This window comes from Buteo buteo, chromosome 23, assembly GCF_964188355.1.
Source record: "Buteo buteo chromosome 23, bButBut1.hap1.1, whole genome shotgun sequence".
Lineage (NCBI taxonomy): Eukaryota > Metazoa > Chordata > Aves > Accipitriformes > Accipitridae > Buteo > Buteo buteo.
The window spans coordinates 14,421,363-14,441,636 of NC_134193.1; the positions used below are offsets into that span (position 1 = coordinate 14,421,363).

Consider the following 20,274-nt stretch of genomic DNA (forward strand, 5'->3'; position numbering starts at 1 on the left):
AGAGAGAGGAAGATGTTCTTTAATGCTGGCTAGGAAACTGAATTTCCATTCCACAATAATTTATTCGTTCTTTGGGGGAATATTTCCAGCCCCGGTCAAAACAAAAAGCCAAAAACCTTGACCCTTAAAGACTGTGTGGTGGACTTCCCCAGAGCTGGAGACCCCAGAAGCCTGTTCCAGGACTTTCAGCCGTCTGTCCAACAGCAGGGATCTTGGATGCCTTAAGAAACAGGTGGAGCAGCTATTGTGTGTGCAGCTGCCCTGTGGTCCGCAGGCCTGGAGAATTCGGTTGCTGGGTGGCAAACGTGGCAGGAGATGTTGGGGAGCATGTCTGGGATGGGCTAACCTTCTGTGCTTGCAGTCAAAACAGCCGAGGGGGTCCCTGGGGTTCCCCTGGCTGTGTTGAAGACCTGCAGCTTCTCAGTAAGATTTGTTGGGACCGGCCTATTTCAGCATGGCTTTTTCTGCTCTCACCATGTTGGCATTTCTTGGCAGGCAAAAACTCTCTTGCAAAATGTCTGACCAGCTCTAATAGTCTTATTACAATAAGTTGAGATTTTTATAATGTATTTTTTAATGACTTGTTTGGAAGAGGGACTTGTCTTGCCAGCTGTCTTCTCATTCATTGCAGTATTATCCACCCACTATCATTGGACAATACCTTCATTTGAGATTCATAAAAATGCAGACGTTTATGGGCTCTCGTACATCTGAAAATGAATGCTTTGTAAAAGTATTTATTCCATATAGAAAAATAAAAAAACACTTAAAAAACAGATGCCAGAGGGTCATTGGTAGCTTTGGCTTTCATATCATGAATTTCTCGGGTAGATACCCATCCCAGCAAATGTAATTTTTTTTAGCATATTTGTTTTTTCCTTTCCTGGTTCTTCTCCTCTCCTTTCTTGTGATCAGAAGTAGCAGTATAAACTAGAAGCTGGTCTCAAAAAGGTTTTGAACTGAGTGCGCCCTACAGATGAATAAACACATTACCTTCCGAACCCTGGGATCTCTCTTCCAAAGGAAACAGGAAAAGGGGGAGCTCAGAGTCCCTAGCAAAATACCAGTGTGCAGAAAAAAGGCCTGTTTAAATTTTTTTAACTTTCGCATTAGAAGACTTTTTTTACAGGGGGAGGAGGAGGAGAGGGGAAGGGTGTGAGGAGAGGGGGAAAGGTGGGTGCTGGGAGAGGGGAGGAAAAATACAGTGAATGCTCCTGTAACCTTTGCTCTGTTGATACTAGACAAGACCGCACTGTTAATGAGTGATTGTTAACAGATGGCTGTTGAGCAACTTAGAAGCAGAAGATGTTATTTGGTTGTAGTGCTGGGAGGGTTAGGGTGCAGGGGTGAGGTAAGGGGATATTTAGTCTTTTCATGAGGACTGAACTGTCAGAGATTTATGATTTTTGTTTAGGCTTTTGGAAGTGGAGGCTTGGGGAAGGATTGTTTCCTATGTGCTGATAGTAGAAAGGCCATTTGGTGCTGAAGGCTCTAACGATTATTTTTTCAGTTTAGGGGTGTCCCTGCAGCCCCTGGCCTTTCAGAATTGAAAGATGGAAATGTATGTATTTAACTTGCCAAACCCCATGTCCCAAACTGAGAAGGAGTGGGCTCTTCCCACTGCCTGGAGCTGTCTGAAGACTGGTTGAGACAGCTTTAGATGTGGATCCACACTTTGTCTATGAGAGAAATTATTAGCATATATTCCCTGTGGTGCACCAAATTGTTAGTAAGTGTGTGTGTGAGGGGGCAGGAATCTTTCTGAATGTGTGTGTCCATCCGTACATGTTTCTTGCCCTTTGCTGCTGTGGTATATACTCGGCTCAACTCATCCAGCATACCAGTGTATGCCATTTCCTTACTGGTTTTTATTGGGTATGAATTTGAAGGTAGCCTGAACACATCCCGTTCACTCTCTGTAGGATTTGGGTGCTTGAACCTATTGAGATTATTGCAGCTGCTCAGTGTTTCTCCAACTGTGCAGTACTTAAATTTTATACTTATTTCTCCTCTGGACCTTATTAGATACAGGGTTCAGGGGTATGAGGTATGAGTGAGATCAACAAGGACTGCTTTTCAGGAGTGTTCTTATTTTCAACCAATGATGTATGACTTGAGTGCAGGTAAGAACCAAATGCACAGTACAACGTTTTGCTGATAGGAATTTGCAAAAGAGTTTTGGTCTTTGGTCAGGAAAGGGGAATCCCATTTGCACATGCCACTGGCAAATCTTGACCTTTAATAGCAAGTCTTAACGTGACCTCCCACAATCATGCACTAGATGATTTAATGTCTTTCTTGTACACTAACTTTCTAACATGTGTAGGTGAGTGTGTGTATATACATAGAAAGAGATATATTTATACAATTTAAAGACTAATTTCTTTATTCTGTCATCCTTATTTATTCATATTTCTTTTTTGGGGGCACATAGGACTATATGACAAATGTTCTTACACGTCCCGTGACCGAGGATGGGTCCTGGGGATTAACACCGTCAGTGACCAGGGGAATAGAGACCCCCGCTATTTCTTCTCTCTGAAGACGGACCGTGCTCGCAAAGTAACCACCATTGCAGCACATCGCAGCTACCTCCCCAACCAGTGGGTGCATCTGGCTGCCACGTATGATGGGCACCTGATGAAACTCTATGTGAATGGTGCCCAGGTGGCCACAAGTGGAGAGCAAGTGGGCAGCATCTTCAGTCTTCTGACCTTGAAGTGCAAGGTGCTCATGGTTGGAGGAAATGCCCTGAACCAGAACTATCGGGGTTACGTAGAGCACTTCAGCCTCTGGAGAACAGCCCGGTCTCAGAAGGAGATCTTGTTGGACATGGGCCAGGCAATTCACAGACAAGACACGCCTCTACCTCAGCTAGTTCTTCAAGACAGTTTACTGAATGTGAAAAACACCTGGTCTCCCATGAAGGATGGCAGCAGTCCTCAGAGCAAGTTCAGCTATCATCATGGCTATTTGCTGGATACCAGCCTAGACCCTCCTCTCTGTGGACAGACAGTCTGTGACAACACAGACGTAATAGCCAGCTACAACAAGCTCCCCAGCTTCCGCCGCAACAAAATCGTTCGCTACCGTGTGGTAAATCTCTATGATGACAAGCACCAGAACCCCACCGTCAGCCGGCAGCAGATTGAGTTCCAGCATCAGCATTTAAATGAGGCTTTCAGCCGCTACAACATCACCTGGGAGCTGGAGGTGCTGGAGGTGAAGAACTCCTCCCTTCGCCACCGACTCATCTTGGCCAACTGTGATATCAGCAAGATTGGGGATGAGAACTGTGATCCTGAGTGCAACCACACCTTGACTGGGTACGATGGCGGAGACTGCCGACATGTACGCCACACGCTCTTCAACAAGAAGAAGCAGAATGGTGTGTGTGACATGGATTGTAATTATGAGAGGTACAACTTTGATGGTGGGGAATGCTGTAACCCAGAGATAACAGAAGTCACCAAGACGTGCTTTGACCCATATTCTCCTTACAGGTAGGCAATTGCTTAAACAAGCTTTTTATGATCATATTAATGAATATCTGTCTAGGTATTGATCAGCCTGCTGGCTGTTGAACCCTTGTGCTGTTGCCATTACGGGCTTTGGAGTTTGTGATTAATTTATTTTTTTCTTAGTATTTGGTTCACATTACAGTTATCCAAATGCAATCTCATTAATGGTCTCAACAGCGTCTTACCATTGAACTGGTATTCTCCATCTAGGTTAAAGAAAGGTAGTGCTAAAGACCAAAGCAGCCAACTTTGGGAGACCCATTAGTTGGTTATGAACAGTATATTGTAGCATTGCACAGGTTATTTTAACTATAGACTCTTAGGAGTGGGGATTGGGTGTCATAGAAAGCTCACATGTATTTGGAGAGGGAAAAGCCCCTCAGGCATGGAACGGAACATAAATACTCTTAGGTAGACTTTAATTCTGTAGGACTTATTTGAAGGTAGGTAGGTTATTCTGTTTTTTTAATGCTATGAGTACAGCTTTCTGTAAGCACTGCTGTGGAGGTGCAGCTGAGTCTGTGGGTTATGAGGAGGGAGGTGGGTACCAGGTTCCTGGCAGTGCTGTTGCACACATTGGGTGGGTAATTGAACTTTTCTGCACCCCTTTTTATATATATGAAAATGGGAGTAATGCCACTTCATTGCAAATGGCAGGGCAACTTTTGTTGGGTGGATATAAGTTTATAAAATCCTAAGGTCCTCAGCTAAAGGCTTCCTTATGTTGTAGGTTGAAGAGGGGCATGCTTGAATAACATGCATCAGTTGAGTACCACATAGCTACAATTACTCCAACTTGCTTTTGGTCAACTTCAGATGTGTTCCCTGTGAATGAGTTAGAAGTATAAACACACAGAAGATGAAGGTTAAAGCTGAAATTCTGTTGTCTGTATCCCATGTTACAGGTTTTTAGGGTAATTCGTGAAATCATGGGAGAAAAACTCTAGATGGTCAGAACACCCTGTGTTGTCAACACTAAAGTTCAGGCTAAGAAGGAAAGTATGAGCTATTCTGGAGTCCTTTCCATTATAGCAATTCAGGCTATATTTGTAACTTCCCTAGTAGAGAGAAGTTTTTAAATAACATTATCAGCTCTACTGGAGCTTTAAATACACAGAATGAAGCTGCAAAGAAATGCTTCCTTTCCAGTTTGGTTTTGTTTTTTTTTTTTAAACTCCAGTGAGGTTGTTTTTTAAAAAATCCTTATAGCTCAGCTTGACTTCAGTCAGTTACCAGTGAACAAAGCTCAAATGAGGAAATACTTTAAATACTAATGATTGAAAATATTGAAAGGAAAAATACCAGTCTTTTAATACTGTTCCATTGGAGAGGAACATAACTAAGGAAATATCATCAAAGGCATAATGCAAATTGGATTGTTTTAACACCGTAGTTCTGAGAACTCGAGGTGTTAGTTATAACAGCTACGACAATTTTTAGAAAAATACATTATTTTTAATCTGATAGTACCCTTTTATCACTTGTTCTGTGACCAGCATAATACCCATACAAAATGAAACAAGAAAAGCCTTGTAAATTTTAGTTGACAGATTTAAGACTGTGCTTTAATGTTATTCTGACGTGCAGAGATGTTTCTATTTCAAATGAAGACTTTTTGCTGCACAGATTGTACTTGCACAAGCCCGAGCAAGAAATTTATTTCCAAAATCTGAAGTTACCTTAACACAGCATAGTTGCTTTTCATACGCAGTTGTATGTTCCTTTTGAAGACAACTACCTTGCTGAACTTGTGTGGAAGATTTGCATTTCATGGTATTGAGCTCACAGAACTTCTACGTGTTCATTTTGGCTTGAGAAGCACTGACTCTTGACTGACACACTGAAGTCATTGGGGGAGGCCTGAAGGTCCTTTTCCACAGTGTAGAGCCTGGGAAAATCCATAGATCCTCCAAAGATTTTTTCTGCAACAGTTAGATTTCATTTATTTGTCTTTGCAGAGACATTGCAACGCAGCATTGATCATTGGCAATGAAACCAAGAAGGGCAGTGGAAGATATTCCATCTCTCTGGAGCCTTTATTTGGTGGCTGATGTGCTTAGGCTGAGCTCATACCCACCACTATGATGGGTGTTTGCACTCAGTATGGCAAAATAGAGCAATTAAGTCTGTGGACTTATCAATGAGCTTTGTAAGGCTGAACACTGCTTTGAGTATTTAGGCTAACAAATACAGGTTTAGGGCAGTGGCTTTGGCAGCAAAGCCTTCATTGACTAAAAGGGTGAAGATTCAAACCCTATGTTTGGCTTTGGTATTACCCTCAGCATCATCCCCTGAGAGAGATTTCCATGCCAATTAGTGACTCAGTCAAAATTTGTGACTCAGTTGGCACCATCTGGGCCCATTTTGCATCACCAGCCCCTCTTGTCATCACTTTCATTGGCAAAGACTCCTCAGTCCCCTCTAGTGCAGGCCTTGCACCACATCAATGAAGACATCTCCACAGCCACTGAGAGCTCACATCTAATTCCAGGTATTTCCTCTGCCAAAGTTCAGTCTAACAATAGCAGAAGAAAGGGAAAAGAGCCTTCAGTCTGGTGAGGAAAGGGGGAGAAAAAGATGAGATGGTACCAATAAAAAGTTCCTGAGCTTTGTGCTGTAAGGGCTCTTCACAGCCTTCCTTGGCATTGCGGGGGGCCTTCAGATGCTACTGGGTTTTGTTCCTTCTACATCCTTAGTGTCAGCGGTTGCAGCCAGCTGTTCACCATGCAGAGTTTATTCCTGAAATACTTTTGTCCTTTGGAACCAACCAAAAAGTGCTAATGCTTGATTAATGCTGTTACAAACAGGAACCCTCTTCAGTGCTTCCTCATCCCCAAAAGAAGATGTATCTGTTTCCAGTCACTTTCCTTCTTCTGATTGTCTCAGTCCCAGTCCATCAAGCCTCCACCCTGGGACAAAGTTGCTATGAGTCATGCTGCAAAAAACACTGTGGATGCTTCTTGACTAAGTGCAATCACAGATGTGATATCACTGGAACAATTTCAAGACACCTCCAATCTGCATTATACATTTCTTGTGATCCTTTTGGCACCTTGGACAAAGTGCTCGGGTACTTTGATGGTGTCCTTCAGTCACTGTTGTGATGCAACTATGGTGACTAGAGAGCCAATCCCAGCAGCAGAGCTAGATTTTTTGTTTGTTTGTTTCCAACCTCTTTTTCTGGCACCTCTCCAAAAATATTCTTTTCCAGGCAGCTGAGATTCTGTGCCGCAGTCAGGTAGCGGGGATGTTGGTGCATAGAGATTTAAGTACAGTGACATATCTGTAAAGAAGTTTGCCAGAGGGACAGTTCAGAGGGACAGCACTGATGGATGAGGACTCTGCTTTCAGAGCTGCTCAGCAGAAAAGCTGTAAACATTGTGGTACCAACTAGATCATCTCTCCTCGTTTTTAATAGCCTATGGGGAAAAAACAAAGGACTGGTTATCATTAGCCACACAGCAGGCTTTACCCAAGAATATCTGCCTTGCTTCTTTTTACTAATTTCATGAGCGTGGGACAAAATGTATTTAGTCCCAGCACGAGTTTTGCAAATATTGATCAGCTTTTCTTTATTTCTGCAATTCTGGGAAATTAGAACATGCTAAGATTGTACAGTCTGGCCCAATACAAAGGGAAAGAGCAAGGATAAACATGCTTGCCAGAAAGACACATTCCTTGTGTTACTTGGGATATTACTGGTTACAAAATAGGGAAGACTTTGAGCTTATGACACCTACCATGGCTCCTTTTCAAAAAACTTGAAACAAACAGCAAGGGATCATAGGAAATCGTGCCCTGTAAGTGCCATTTGATGTGGCAAATTCTTGCACCATACTATGGTTAATTGAGCTGTTCCTTTTATGTAATATTGGGCTTGCACATCAGGCTTCACCACAGGATTGCAAGGACAGATAAGAAAGCATTCCCCTTGATGCCTTCTTAGGAAAACGCTGATGAAATTCCTGAAACAGTAAAAGCTACTGGAGTCTCTTCAAACTCCCTCAAATCTACTGAATACTTGCTGGAAATCCCCTCAGAATAACTGACCCTGGGGACGGGCCGTCTCAACATCCACATGTGTGCCCTGAAGGCTGCTGCAGCCCTTCTGCTTTGCCTAAACAAGGGGCAGGGATGAGCTGTACAAGCTCTGGAGTCTATTTGCAGCACCTACCTGCAGACTCAGGGTGACACTGAACCAAAGAGCTGGAGTCCAGTGCCCTGCTGATCCCACTCTTTTCTGTGGCCTTTTCCAACACTTGTATCGTGCAGTTCAGCAAAGCTTAACGTTGCGTTACGTCAGCTCACTCAAGACTAAGGGCATCGGCACATTCCAGGCATATGTAAATTAGACTCTGAATACACGTTTGAACAACTTGTAAGATTTCCATAGTGGTTTTGAACAGCAATGGATATGGCAGAGCCTTGTCTGAAGAACACACCGTGCTATGCCATGTGGACCGCAGCAGTAGCGTTAGAAGAAGGAGGTGGCTGGCTAATCCACAGCCTAGGTCAACCTTCTACAGATAACTGAGCTGTGGCTGCACTTCAGGGCTCCTCCATGGAGTTTCTGATCAGATCAGCCTCCTATCTCTTTTTCCTTCTCTCCCACTGGAAATCTTTTCATGAGGCTTCTTTGCAAAATATGGGCAACTTACGCTGGAGGAGGGAGGCATACTTAATGCCCTTTTCTAGGAGCTAGAAGAGTTCTAAGAACTATTCCTTGATTCCCAATAAAGGACTAATTTCTACCTAATCCTAAACACTAAAAAGAACAGAAGAAATTCATCAAAGCTCTTCAATTCAGGAAGCTTGAGAACTTAATCCCCTGCCTCCAAGAGACCATTGTGCAGCTTTTGACATCAAGGATTCCTGCATTCACACAGGTGTCAGACAGACATATAGCAAATACCTGAGTTTTTGTCTAGGGATTCAACATTAAATGTCCAGTTCTTTAATTACCAGCACCAGGGCTGTTTAGAAGGTGGAGAGGTAATACTCTCAAGGACAGTTGAGTTGCTGTATCTTCATAGTTGTCACCCAAAAGCCAAGTCCCAACAGGAAATCCTCTGTTCTCTCTGTTTATTCTGTCCTCTATTCCAGATGTCAGGGATGTTAATCAGCTGGGAGGAGTTGCATCTGTTCCTGTGCTAGCAGCTGACATTTATAAGTCTAGTGTTGAATTCTGATACAGACAGGACTTCAGTACTAAAGAAACTATTTCTATGTGTACGATTGCACACCCTAGAAACAGTAGGAGTCTGCTTGATTTAGCTTGACCCACAGTCATCTTTTCCAACAGTTTTTTTGAAGAAACATTTTTCCCCCAGCACTCATAGGACTCATGGTTTCTTTCGTGGACATTATCCATTATGTAAAAAGATCACTGTCTGGTCAAACTGCAGGATGCTTGGAATGAAGAGAGCCTATAAAATCTGTGGAGTAAACTATCAGAGATCATTAAGAATCCTTATGGGAGACAATAGATTAAAGTATTATTATACTCTCCAGTGCTAATGCAGACCCATTTGGCTCTGGCTCTGGAACGCCACATGGAAGATTTGCAAGCGCAGAGTCTGCAGATTTAGCAAGGACTGAATTTGCCCCTCACTGCTCTGCAGCACTGCATCCTCCAGGACCAGCTGCCCTGCGGATGCTCTCCAGCAACCCTTACCAGCCTCTGTTTAAGCAAACAAGGTGGAGCTCATCTTTTCCTGTGTTCTGAAAAGTAGCAACGTATATAAGCTGTTTTATTCTCTTTGCTGATCAATTCACGTTATACTGTCTCACACACAGACCCACAGTTTGATCACATCCAACATGCCTCTTTCAAGTGCTGTGGAGCTTTACATTAATCTGTTTTTCTCCCAAATCTATTTGTGTACAACTTCTCTTCAGTAGCGGGTATGAGGTGCCCTTTGTATTTTTAATTAGTGGCAACCGAAACCTTCTGTAAATTCAGGAGGTTGCACCTTGCACACAGGGAAAGATGCAAAGCACAGGCTATTTCTGTGGCAAGCTTAACCAGGTGCAATACTTACATTTGCAATTCCCATTCTATCCTTCAGACTTTTCTGATAGGAATTTAAGTCCGATTCTTGCAAGCAATAGCTGCCCCTTGGGGAAATACAGAGCAGCCACCTCCACCATGCTCCATTTACAGCATCCATGAACACGATGCATTTGACTTTGCCTCTCATGTGGATTGCTGGACTTGGGCAAACAGTACTTCAGTTGAGGGTTTTTTTTCCTAACGATCCCTTCACTATTGCTGCCAGTGGAAATGTACAGAAATCTTTCAGAAGAGACGATGCTGGCTTGTGCTACGTCCTGGGGGAGTTTGCTCTGTGCAGCCACACTTCAAACCCTCGGCATTACCAGTGCCTTCACATAGTGGGTTTGCAGGGTTCAGGAGAAGGGGTGAGAAGGATAAGGTGAATTTTCTTTATATAGTCTCAGCTGAAAATGTCGATGTGAGCACAGGCATGAATACTGGCCTAGCAGCTCTGCCTTTGCCCAATATCTGTGAACTTAATGCTGGGGGAGAAAGCCAACCCAAATGTGTGATTACTCAGAAAATAGTTGTTTCTATAAGTAGTTTATATTTTGGGGTAGAAAAATACCTTCGTGCCACAGAGGACTTGCCTGCAGCCTCAGTAGATGTGATGGAAAGACTGTGAAAAGAGATGCAAGTTCTGAACAGAAGAAACAGATAATAGATAGATAATGATGTTCTTGATGTAGCTGGGAGAGCTGAAGCTTACAAGTAAGGCAGGTTTCAGCAGCAGGGCCAATGTGTTTTTCTTAAGCCAATTAATAGTGTTAGGGAAAAAAGATAATAATAATACAAAGAAGGGTTTATGAGCTTGAAAAGTTGTCCTTTTTTCCCCCAAATTAATCAGTTGATCCAGTAAAAAAAGTAATTAAGATTTCTCCCAAGAAATCTTTGCTTGTGATTTTTTTGTAGTCTTTCTCGTTTTAGTTTGTTGGCCTATTGGAGGATTTCAGAGGTATGAGGACTGTATGTCAGGGGATTTGGGTTTGTATGTATGTTTAAATTTGATAGTTGGAACAGAGTGAGAAGGGGATTAACTAAATGGAAAGGTGATGGAAAAGAGGGAGGTCTTGGAAAAAACTGAAGGAGAAAGGATGTAGAGGTAGATCTGTAGGCAACAGCATGAAGCACAGTATGTGTCTATTGGCCCTTGTTTGAACTTCTTTGGCACCAGTTCCTGATGTTTTAAGTCCCTGTCTGCCTCCTCCCTATTCTGTCTTCCTTCTTTTCCCAAGGCAGGTCATCCCTTCAGTATAGGCTCTCTCCTCTGCCCAGTTTGGGGCTAGTGGAAACCCAAGAAGTGGATGTCTCAGTTTATCTTCTCTTAGCTGCACTGAGAGGAATTAATTGTCCCTCCAACACCCCAGGATCAGGACAGTGTGAAGCTGTTCCATCACTTCTGCACCTGTCCACCACTAAGATATGCTTGTGCAGAGTGGTTGGTGAGGCCAATTTCAAAGTACGCGTGATGTCTTCTCCCGTAGCTACATGTCAAGACACCCATTGAAATAGTCATACAATCCTAAAACTTGCTCTGTGTGCATTTTTGAGAAGGATGAAGAGTGTAGGTGATCAGAGGGGCTACAGAGAGTTGCTGGTAATAATTTCCTTAGAGCTATCAGGAAATGCAGTGATGCAGAGCCTCACAACAGATCTTTTAGGATTACTGAGATACACTGGAACCACTTCAGTATTTGTGGCGTGTTCATAAAAGCTGTGTTGTAAAAAGGTGTGATGCTGATAGCCATAGTCCTTTTTCATCCATTAGAGCCAGATGCATTGAGAACTAAGATGGATATATCCCCACCTCACAACATGGCAGAGTGTTTAGACCAGGAATACAAACCACTACTGTCAAAAGCAATTCTGTGTTTGCTTGATTGCAGCCCTGGTTGAAGTGGAGCTACAGGACCCACGTACAGTGGAGGAAGATTAGGAGCATGTGCTCTGCTGGGGTCAATGAAATCCTGTTCTTCAGTTTTGTTCTGAGTAGATTTTCAATTTTGAGTTTCTCAGGGTAACTCAACTGAAACTACCTAGTTTGCACATAATTTCAGCACTCCAAATTAACATAAATTTGCAAGAAATTGGTTTCAGGTTCATTAATAATGGATGGGTGGCTACACCATCAGAGTGCTTGTTCTCAGCTTCCAAAAGCATCAGGGTGAGCTACGCAGAGGAAAATTCTTGGAGTACTTAAATGTTTGGGGTATGAAACTCTAATAAACCTCCAAAAAGCCAGGAAATTTGGAGTGAAGGCTGAAACTCCATACCTAGTGCACCCTACTGGGTCTTTGTATTTCAGAACACGTTATGTTTGTTTGCTGAAATATCTCCAGTATGGAGCTTTTTAGGGTGGAGTTTCACCTTTAACTCTAAATTTCCTGGCATGTGTGAGTTTGAAGTACACGCTTAACTTTTCCCCAGTGCTGTTTTTCATTTTTAATTTCCTTTTTCTTTTAAAGGAGGAACCCTGCTAGAGGGACCCCTGCTAAAAAGGGACCCCACTGAAACCAAGATTAGAGTTTTTGGCCTAATTTGATCTTTCTGAAATTCTTCAGGAGAACTAGGTTCAGCAAACTTTTCCTACCGTTGTTTTAAAGACTCTTGTGGCCAATCCACCCCAGTGAAAAAGATCGATAAAATCTGCACCCTGCAGACCAATTATTTTAGAAGGTACCCAGATGTTTGAGTAGCATATAACAAACCTTGGAAACACAGAACATCTCATGTAATTTCTAGTTAAAGATCTGGTCATGGCCATTGATATGTGCGAGCTGTGTGTTGTGAAATGTATTATTTCCATTAATTCAATAATTGCAGAAGCAGCCCATGTTTGCTGTTGACACTTGTTGGGTTACATCAGTGATGGTAAAATAGTGGAAACAGCAGTGGTTTGGAATGACAGCAGTGGCAATTACCTGCAATGCTTTTAAAAATAATTTTGGCCCTAGACGTTGAAAAGATGTGTCATCACCGATTTGTGTGAGGGTAGCTTCAGCAGGGTTGAATTACAAGGCTTTGGAGAATAAAATTCTTTCTGCTGCCTCAAAATGCATCTTTTGAGCTATACTGCTAATAGATAATATGGAATAAATTTGCTTCTCATGTTATATCCTTGTCATGTCAATAATTTGAGGACTTCAGTGAGAAGCTGTGCTAGTTAGTTTCCCCAGCACAAGGCTCTGTTGGTTTTTCAAATCATTCCCATCAGCTTTGCAAGGAGAATTTGTCTTAGTGGAAGTGTCCCTAGGGAAATTTGAAAAGTGCTGAAGTTATGTGGCATTGGCTTTGTAAGTGCCTGCAGCCTCAGACCAGGTGTGCTGTAAGTGCTGAGAGCCCGAGCCTGGTTTCCAGAGGACTTGAGGCTCCCGTCCTGTTTCCCTGCCAACCCTTGCGATGGCTATGGCATTGTACACTTTGCATGGAAGTCCCTGAAACTCAGCAGTTCTTGAGGATTTTCAAGAACTTTAGTTCCTGCTAATGAAAATTCGAAGTGAAATCCAGGGAGGATTCCTGCTGCCTGGAGCCAGGTACTTTGTCACCGACCAGCCCCTCTGCAATGGAACCGGTACCCTGCAATGCTGAGAGGATCCTGTACCCTCTGCTAAGCTGAGTATTTCACATTCTAACACAGAAAAGCACTTTGTCACTTGACTGGGAGACAATATTCTTCTCCTTTCACCCTTTCCAGTATGGCCCCATCAACATCCTTGTGTTGTATTTCCAGCCTTGACTTTGTAATACAGATCACAGCTGGTTGGTTTGAATTTCCCCTGAGTTACCCAGGATGCTGCTGAAAGCACAGGAAGAGCAGAAATGCTTTAATCAGTTAAATCAATCAAACAAAAAAAAGTAGACTAGACCTTAAAATTTACCCCGTGACCTTTGATACTCATGCGATGATGTATTTGTCCTATTTCTTTAAGTGCAAGATTTTATTGGGACTTGGCAGAAAGGTGGAGCAAGGAAGACACGGGGCGGAGGGGGGTGGGTGGGTGCTGAGTTAAAAAAGGAAAAAGAAAATGTCAGTGAGAAAATGGAAATACCCTGATGTTTCTCCAGCCTAGTGCTGGAGTTGGCCTCTCTTTCCCTCTGTTGCAGGGAAGGGGCTCCTTTTCCATTAGCTTGACTATGGCCTTATTTAATCAGTTTGCTCTGACATGGAGCCAAGAAAGGGCTTTGCCGTGTGATGCCGGGTCCTGTGTGCGTTCAAGCATCCACAGCTGTTCCCTAGCAAGGGTTGGCTTTTGACTACTGAGGTATTTTTTTATAGCCACAGAGGGCGACTATTAATAGATGAGATTTACCAAAACACAGAGCTACGCAGCATGGTGTGGAGGGGAAGAGGGAAACCTGTGTGATTTGTGCCAGGAAAATTCCATGTCGAAATTATACTGAAAGACACAGTAAAAATGAATATGCCAAGAAGGGGATTTAATCTGTTACTCGGGCCGTGCCAGCATTTCTTCTCCGTTAAGGATCTGCCCCATCACATGAAGTATGTTGCCGAATTATTTCTTCAGCGTTAAACAGCACAAATTAGACAAAGGATAAAGATAAGACACATAGGCACAAAATACCAGCTTTTCTGAGATGCGATTAGACTGTGAAAGAAAGACCGAAAGGAAGCAGAGGCATTCCTGGTCCTGAAGATATTTCAGTTTGATCAGACATGGGATTAGGGGTAAAATGTGAAGAATTTGACATTGTGTGGTAAGAACGAGCTGATCAGGAGTTTGCCTTTTTGTTTATTGATTCAATTCTAATTTCTGTGATACGATGGAACGTGGCTTGTGCCTTTGTCAGACTCGCAAATGATGTTTGTATATTGAAGAGGACAGGTTAGGGAGCATTGAGCAGAAAAGAACGAGGGCGTCAATTTAAGCTTCTTTTGCAGTCAGAGCTCAGACATTGATTAAATAAGATAAAATCCAGATATCAATTAATAGACCCATCACTGTAATCATCTACACGGTTTTTTTTGCACCTTCCAAAAGCACAAAAGGGAATTATATTCCCAGGACAAGACCCACTGACTATCAGTAGCGTGTGGGTATCAAAATCCCCTTTACACTTTGAAAAGCTTTGCCTTAGTTGTTTTGTATTTCCTTGATTAATTTATTTGTTTTGTTTAATTAAAAATGAGACAGGGAGAGATTAACTGGTGAAAAATTCTAAGTAAATAAAGAAATATGATACACTCATTTAGAGAACATGGGTAGACCTCAAAAAGGCCAGAGCTTAGTTTGCTTCACGTGAGCATCAGAGAGTATGGAAATGTTTCTAAACTGTCTGAACTGCTTAGGTTTGTGGACTGGTTGAGAACAATTACAAACCAGCATTCTTCTGTGATCTCCTGATTTCCAAGAGCTTGATGATGCTCTATTCCTGTCTTCAATCCCAGCAAGCACAAATGGAGACAAACATAGGCATGCCTGAGAAATATTAAGAATTACATAAACTTATATTATTCAAAATACCTGAATACATTTGGGCTTAGCATTTCTGGTTAAGGGTTTTTATTTTGCCTTCACGTTTGGCTTGCTTTCTGTTAAGGACGAATTCTGCAAGTTGCTGATTCCTCACAAAATGTGTAGTCTCAATGTTATTGCACTAAGTGCTGAGGATAAGCATTGGCTATTTGTAGTTGTTGCTCTGTTAGTTCCTTAGGGGAAGTCATGCCATCTGCTCGCAGCAGGTATAGACACACAGCATAGGCATGATTTAGAGAATTAAATCTTAAAGTCTTTATAATTGCTGGAGAAAAGGTAGGTTCTCCCACCAGGATTCAGAGCACCTAGGTTAGAGGCTGAAAATAGGTATGTAAATGCCATGCACAATTTACATCAGGCTTCCCCATCACACTGCATTCCTTAACAGTCATTCAATCTTTTCTATTTTTACATATATAATGTTGTTCCAAATGTATGTTATGCTTTCTGTCTGGACTGTTACATATCCCAAGCTCTTTGAAGTCCGTAGAAAGATTGAACTCCCAAAGACTTTGGTCTTTGGCTTGGATCTCTGCATCCAGAGCACGAGTGAGGTCGAGAGCCTTCCTAAGACGAAGGGCAATAGCTAAGAGGAAAGCTCCTACGGAACAGCACTGCACTAGAGTAAGTAGAAAAAATGTTTTGGGTAAGGATTGATGGCAACAGTTCACAGCATTATGAAAATTACTTCCCTTTTGCCTCCAGCCTTTTTACCACGACTGTGTCAGTGCCAAAAACCAGAACTCACTCACTAATTCTTCCAGAATTGATCGGTCATGATAAACTTCCAAACACAGAGTAAAATGCTTCCGTCAGACACATCAGAGTGTTTCTCCCAGTTTGCCTGAAGAAATGTGTGCTGTTTGATTCCCCCCCTCTCCCGCACCCAGTTGGATTCAGAAAAGAGCTAGGAGTTTCTGACTTTCTCCTCCTCATACACTCAGAATTCCTCTAATAGTTTTACTTCTGGGGATAGATTTATTCATGTGTTTTTGCTTCAAAATATCTTATTTTGTCTTAAAAATGCAGGCTCAAACGTTTAGCTGTCCTCGTCTTCATCAGACACAAAGTTCTTTTTTTATCCATCTGGGAACAATACCTGAAGCATTTCCAGGTTTTGATCTAGAAAACTATCAGGAGGAGGTAATCCAAAAGGTGGTTCCAGGATGCCTTCTCTTCCCCCACAACTGAATAAGGCAGGATGTCAGGTTTTGCAAAGTTCTTGAGATGTACTTGAGCTGGCAGCAGAGGAGTTGTGGAAGTGAGGAAATTCCTAACAGCCCCCCTCTGTCTTTGACAGGGAGCTGCAAGACATTTCATGCTAACGTACGTTTTATAAATGCAGGTTTGTATAATTCAGGGTCTATGTGTGGGAAACAGTGGACAAAAATGACAACCTGCAATTTTTGCTGGATCCTTTGCAAAGCTAGTTTTGTAGTCATCAAGATCTTAAGTCCTGTGGTACTTGTTAGTGACATGTTACCAATAGATTACTGCAGCAAACCAGAGCGAAAGTTGATGTGTGGTTGAGATATGCAAATAGAGTGACAGAAGGTGTAAAAGTTATGGGGAAATTAAACTGCGTGGCCTGTCTATAGGGGTCATACTCGTGGCAAAAGTTGGTCAAGAAATTTGCCGTAAAGGAAAATTAGGGTTTTCCCCCTCTTGTGTTAGTATTCAACAATGGAGAACAGATCTTTGCATTCTCGTAGCCCTTTGCTAGAAGTCTGTCTTTGATTCAAGTGGATCCACAGGCTTGTGGTGCCAAAACAGGCAATTTCTGCACTCATGTCTGAAGGCCAAATATATGGGTATGATTTGCTATAGTTTACTGTTACATGCTGGATCAGTATTGTACGTTTCATAAGCTGCCAGTCCAATTTTGTAGGGTCTTGGGAAATGTGTCCTCCAGGGAATGCTTACAATCAGCCTTATGTTTTGGACCGATAGTGCCTGTTTTCTGGTACACATGTTAGCAGATCCATATGTGAGGCAACACAAATGTCCTTCCATCCGACTACCAACCTGGGCCTTAGATGTGTCTGCTGTCCACTGTTTACTTAAAGGGTAAAGGACCTTTTCTACTTGATATATCCTTCTGTTCAAGAAAAGTCCACTCTTAGAAGCACACATGTGCAATGGTATTTGCTTTACCTTGTATCTATGCAGAAGTTGCAGGTCCTGCATAGGTTTAAAAACCAGAGAGTCTGAAAGTTCTTGAGTGTTTGGAAAAGGCACGTTTACATCTGTCTTCCTGCTGCTTGTCTCTGGCTCAACAGAGAGAAATGAGGGGCAGGATTTTGATGCCAGTGAGTTAATTATGTTAGCAGTATCTGTTACAGATATTGCTGCCACGTTTTTTCTCCCAACAGTAGTCGCTTGACAAAGTCATGATCTACTAAGTCCCCTCTCCTGCTCTTTCTTTTCCTTTATTTCTGTCTTCCTAGTGAACAGGAATAGATTTTTTTTTAAAAAAAATTAAATTAAAAAAAAATTGTTGGATTAAGAAAACACACTGTCCACAATATTTTCTTTCTGCAACTCTGAAGTATTTTCATTGCAGGTCTGTTGGTGTTTCTGCCAGATCACCTGGCAATCTACTGTGGATTCTGAGAACTTCAAAGCTAAATGTTCATATGTGAGATTTCTGTTTCAGTGACTGACATTTTCTGTTTCCTTGTAATCTCTTCACTGCTGGGAAAGAACAAGAGTAACCAGCTTTCGTAGATCTCCTAATATTTAGTGGTTCTTTGGATCTGACTATTCAATTTTCTTTTCTGTCTTAAAAATGTGTTCAAGACTTCACTGTTGCAGATAAAGACTTACTGGTATGATCCATCATTACCCCCTGAAAAAAAACCCAGAAAACAAAAAAACGTAAATAGTAGTTCTTCTTTGTTGCAACAGGGAGAAAAAAAATCTCATTAACTTTGAAAATGTGAGGCACTTAGCGCCACGGCACAAGCTTTTCTTGGTTTCCCTGAATTGAAGTCTCTATCACCAGACTACGTTCTTTGTGATCTCACTTTGGTGTCTCCTACCCTTTCCTGCATAAGATGAAATAAGAGGAAATTTCAACCAGTCTCATTTGAATCAGGTTTTCATTTCTTTCTCAGAAAAGAGGAAAATTGGGATTATCCTAACCATAAGACATTGATGATCTGGCCACTGCAGCAGGACCAACTTTATGCACAACCCTGCCAGGAGGTTAAGAAATGAGATTTGGAAGTCCATGAGTTGTAAAAACAAAAACAGAAAAGAAGCGGCATCTCCAAAGCAAAAGTGATGTTTTGCAAGATACATATTTGGACTGGTTATTTTGGCCCATCAACCCCAGAAGTATCTGTAATAAACATGCTAGGTCCTTCGTGGTTATATATGATTTTATTTTATTCTTTTGCTGATGTCGGCCTGATTCCAAATCGCTCTTCATTCCAATAGCAATGTATATCTCACTTTGTGGCGTGGGGTTTATGTGCAGGGAGGATTAGTGTCAAAAAGTGAGATGAAAGGAGCAAAGAATTTGATCTTGTTCTTTTTTCATCCTGCATTTTTCACTGTGTGTTAATTGGGAAAGATACTGAAGGACCAGCCCCTTAAAGTCCCAGCCGCACACCCCAGCAGGGACGGTGCCACGTGTCACCCTTCTGCAGGAGCTGTGAGTAATTGCAATCTAACTGTGAGCACCCCAAGGCCACAATGCTCCCTACCCTGACCTGTGTTCGGCTTCCTAAAAATCCCAAATATTCCCACAGCAGGTGACCCATTGGAGCCCACCCAGGCAGGGTCCTGACCCATCCTGCCTACTGCAAGGGCAGATGGCACAGGTAGATGGAGCCCAGGACAGAGCAGTATCCAGGCAGTAGGGTAACCCCCTGCTTTCCATCGACTCTAAAGAGGGGACACAGAGCATTTCCCAGGGCTCCAGAAGTGCCAAAACCTGGGTCATGCCAACAGTGACTCCCAAAGGTCCCACCAGCAAGGCACTTGTTTGGGCAGGCTGCAAATGTGACCTCAAGCCTGACCCCACAGCCACTAGGATGGAGATGAGAAAGACAGGCTGGAGTTGAATATTAGTAGTGGAAATTGTTAGACAACTTTAATATAGAGAGTTGCTATGAGCTGCTCCTATAATTAAAGAAAATTCTGTGTCAAAGCTTCAAGTTTCCTCTTGATCTCTAACTTCTAGTCTGATTAACAGAGGCTCTACCTACCTCTTGACCTGATTCAAGGGAGTGATGACAGGCTGCATTCCTGGTCTCTGGTGCTTTTCATAAAAAAATCAGGTTTGTTCTGGTGACTGAAACCAAAATGTCCTTTACTTGAACTATTGTGCAGTGTGCTATGCACGTATCTGTTGGTTGTTCTTGGAAGCTTTGGGATGAGAGGTGGTATGTAAATGCCAAATATTATTAGAACGGTGGCTGCTCACTCATTCAGAGCAGAGCCCTGGTTCCACAAGAAAATCTGTTTGTGAAGTAAATGTGCTACATTGTCTTCAGAAACAGTGAAGCAGAGGGATTCGGGAAGGACCAGCTTATTGTAGGGAGCTCTGACTTTCCATCTGCTGAGCACCGGACCTTTAGGACTTTTTTGGAGATTGTAAAATAGGAGTAAAAGATTGTAAAATAAGAGTGAAGGCTTGTAAAAGATGATTAGTGGCCACCAGAAAACTTAAAGGATCAGTAACACAAGCCACCGCTTATTTAAAAGAAAGGTGATCCATATTATCGCAGAACATAGGCTCAAGAGATCGAGTTTCTAATCCTAGCTGTCACACTGAATGATTTTGTTACTTTGAACAAATTATTGCATTTCTCTACCTCAGTTTTCCCATTCGGAAGACAAGGAAAATTATTCCATTTGCCGATTTCATGGCTTCTTCAATCATGGTAAAATTTCTTGAGGGGAGGCCCAGTGCAAGGGTCCTTGTCCCACTTGAGTATCACTTAAGCCCTTGGACGGCATTTGGAGCGGTGCAGAGGGCTTGTGTCAGGGCTTTGACCAGAGTGGAATTTTTCTCTTCATGTTTAGGAAGCATTTTGAGGCCCAGAGGGGAAGCACTGTGGAAGTGCCAAGCAGTATAACTGATGGTTAAAATAGCCTAAAATATGTATATACCTTCCTATACTGCTTTAAATTCTTGAGTATACGTGAATGAGGTTTGCTGCAGCCAAAAGGGGTTTTCGGAAAAGCAGCAAAG

General features: G+C 42.4%; 1 protein-coding gene across 1 annotated transcript in view; it reads left to right on the top strand.

Annotated features, from left to right (window-relative positions):
* The window catches only part of PAPPA (pappalysin 1), a 181,131-nt gene that overhangs the window by 24,060 nt on the left and 136,797 nt on the right, over positions 1-20,274 (top strand). The window contains exon 2 of the mRNA XM_075055166.1: positions 2,435-3,503. Within this exon, the coding sequence (XP_074911267.1) occupies positions 2,435-3,503 (1,069 nt within the window). The remainder of the gene's footprint in view (positions 1-2,434; positions 3,504-20,274) is intronic.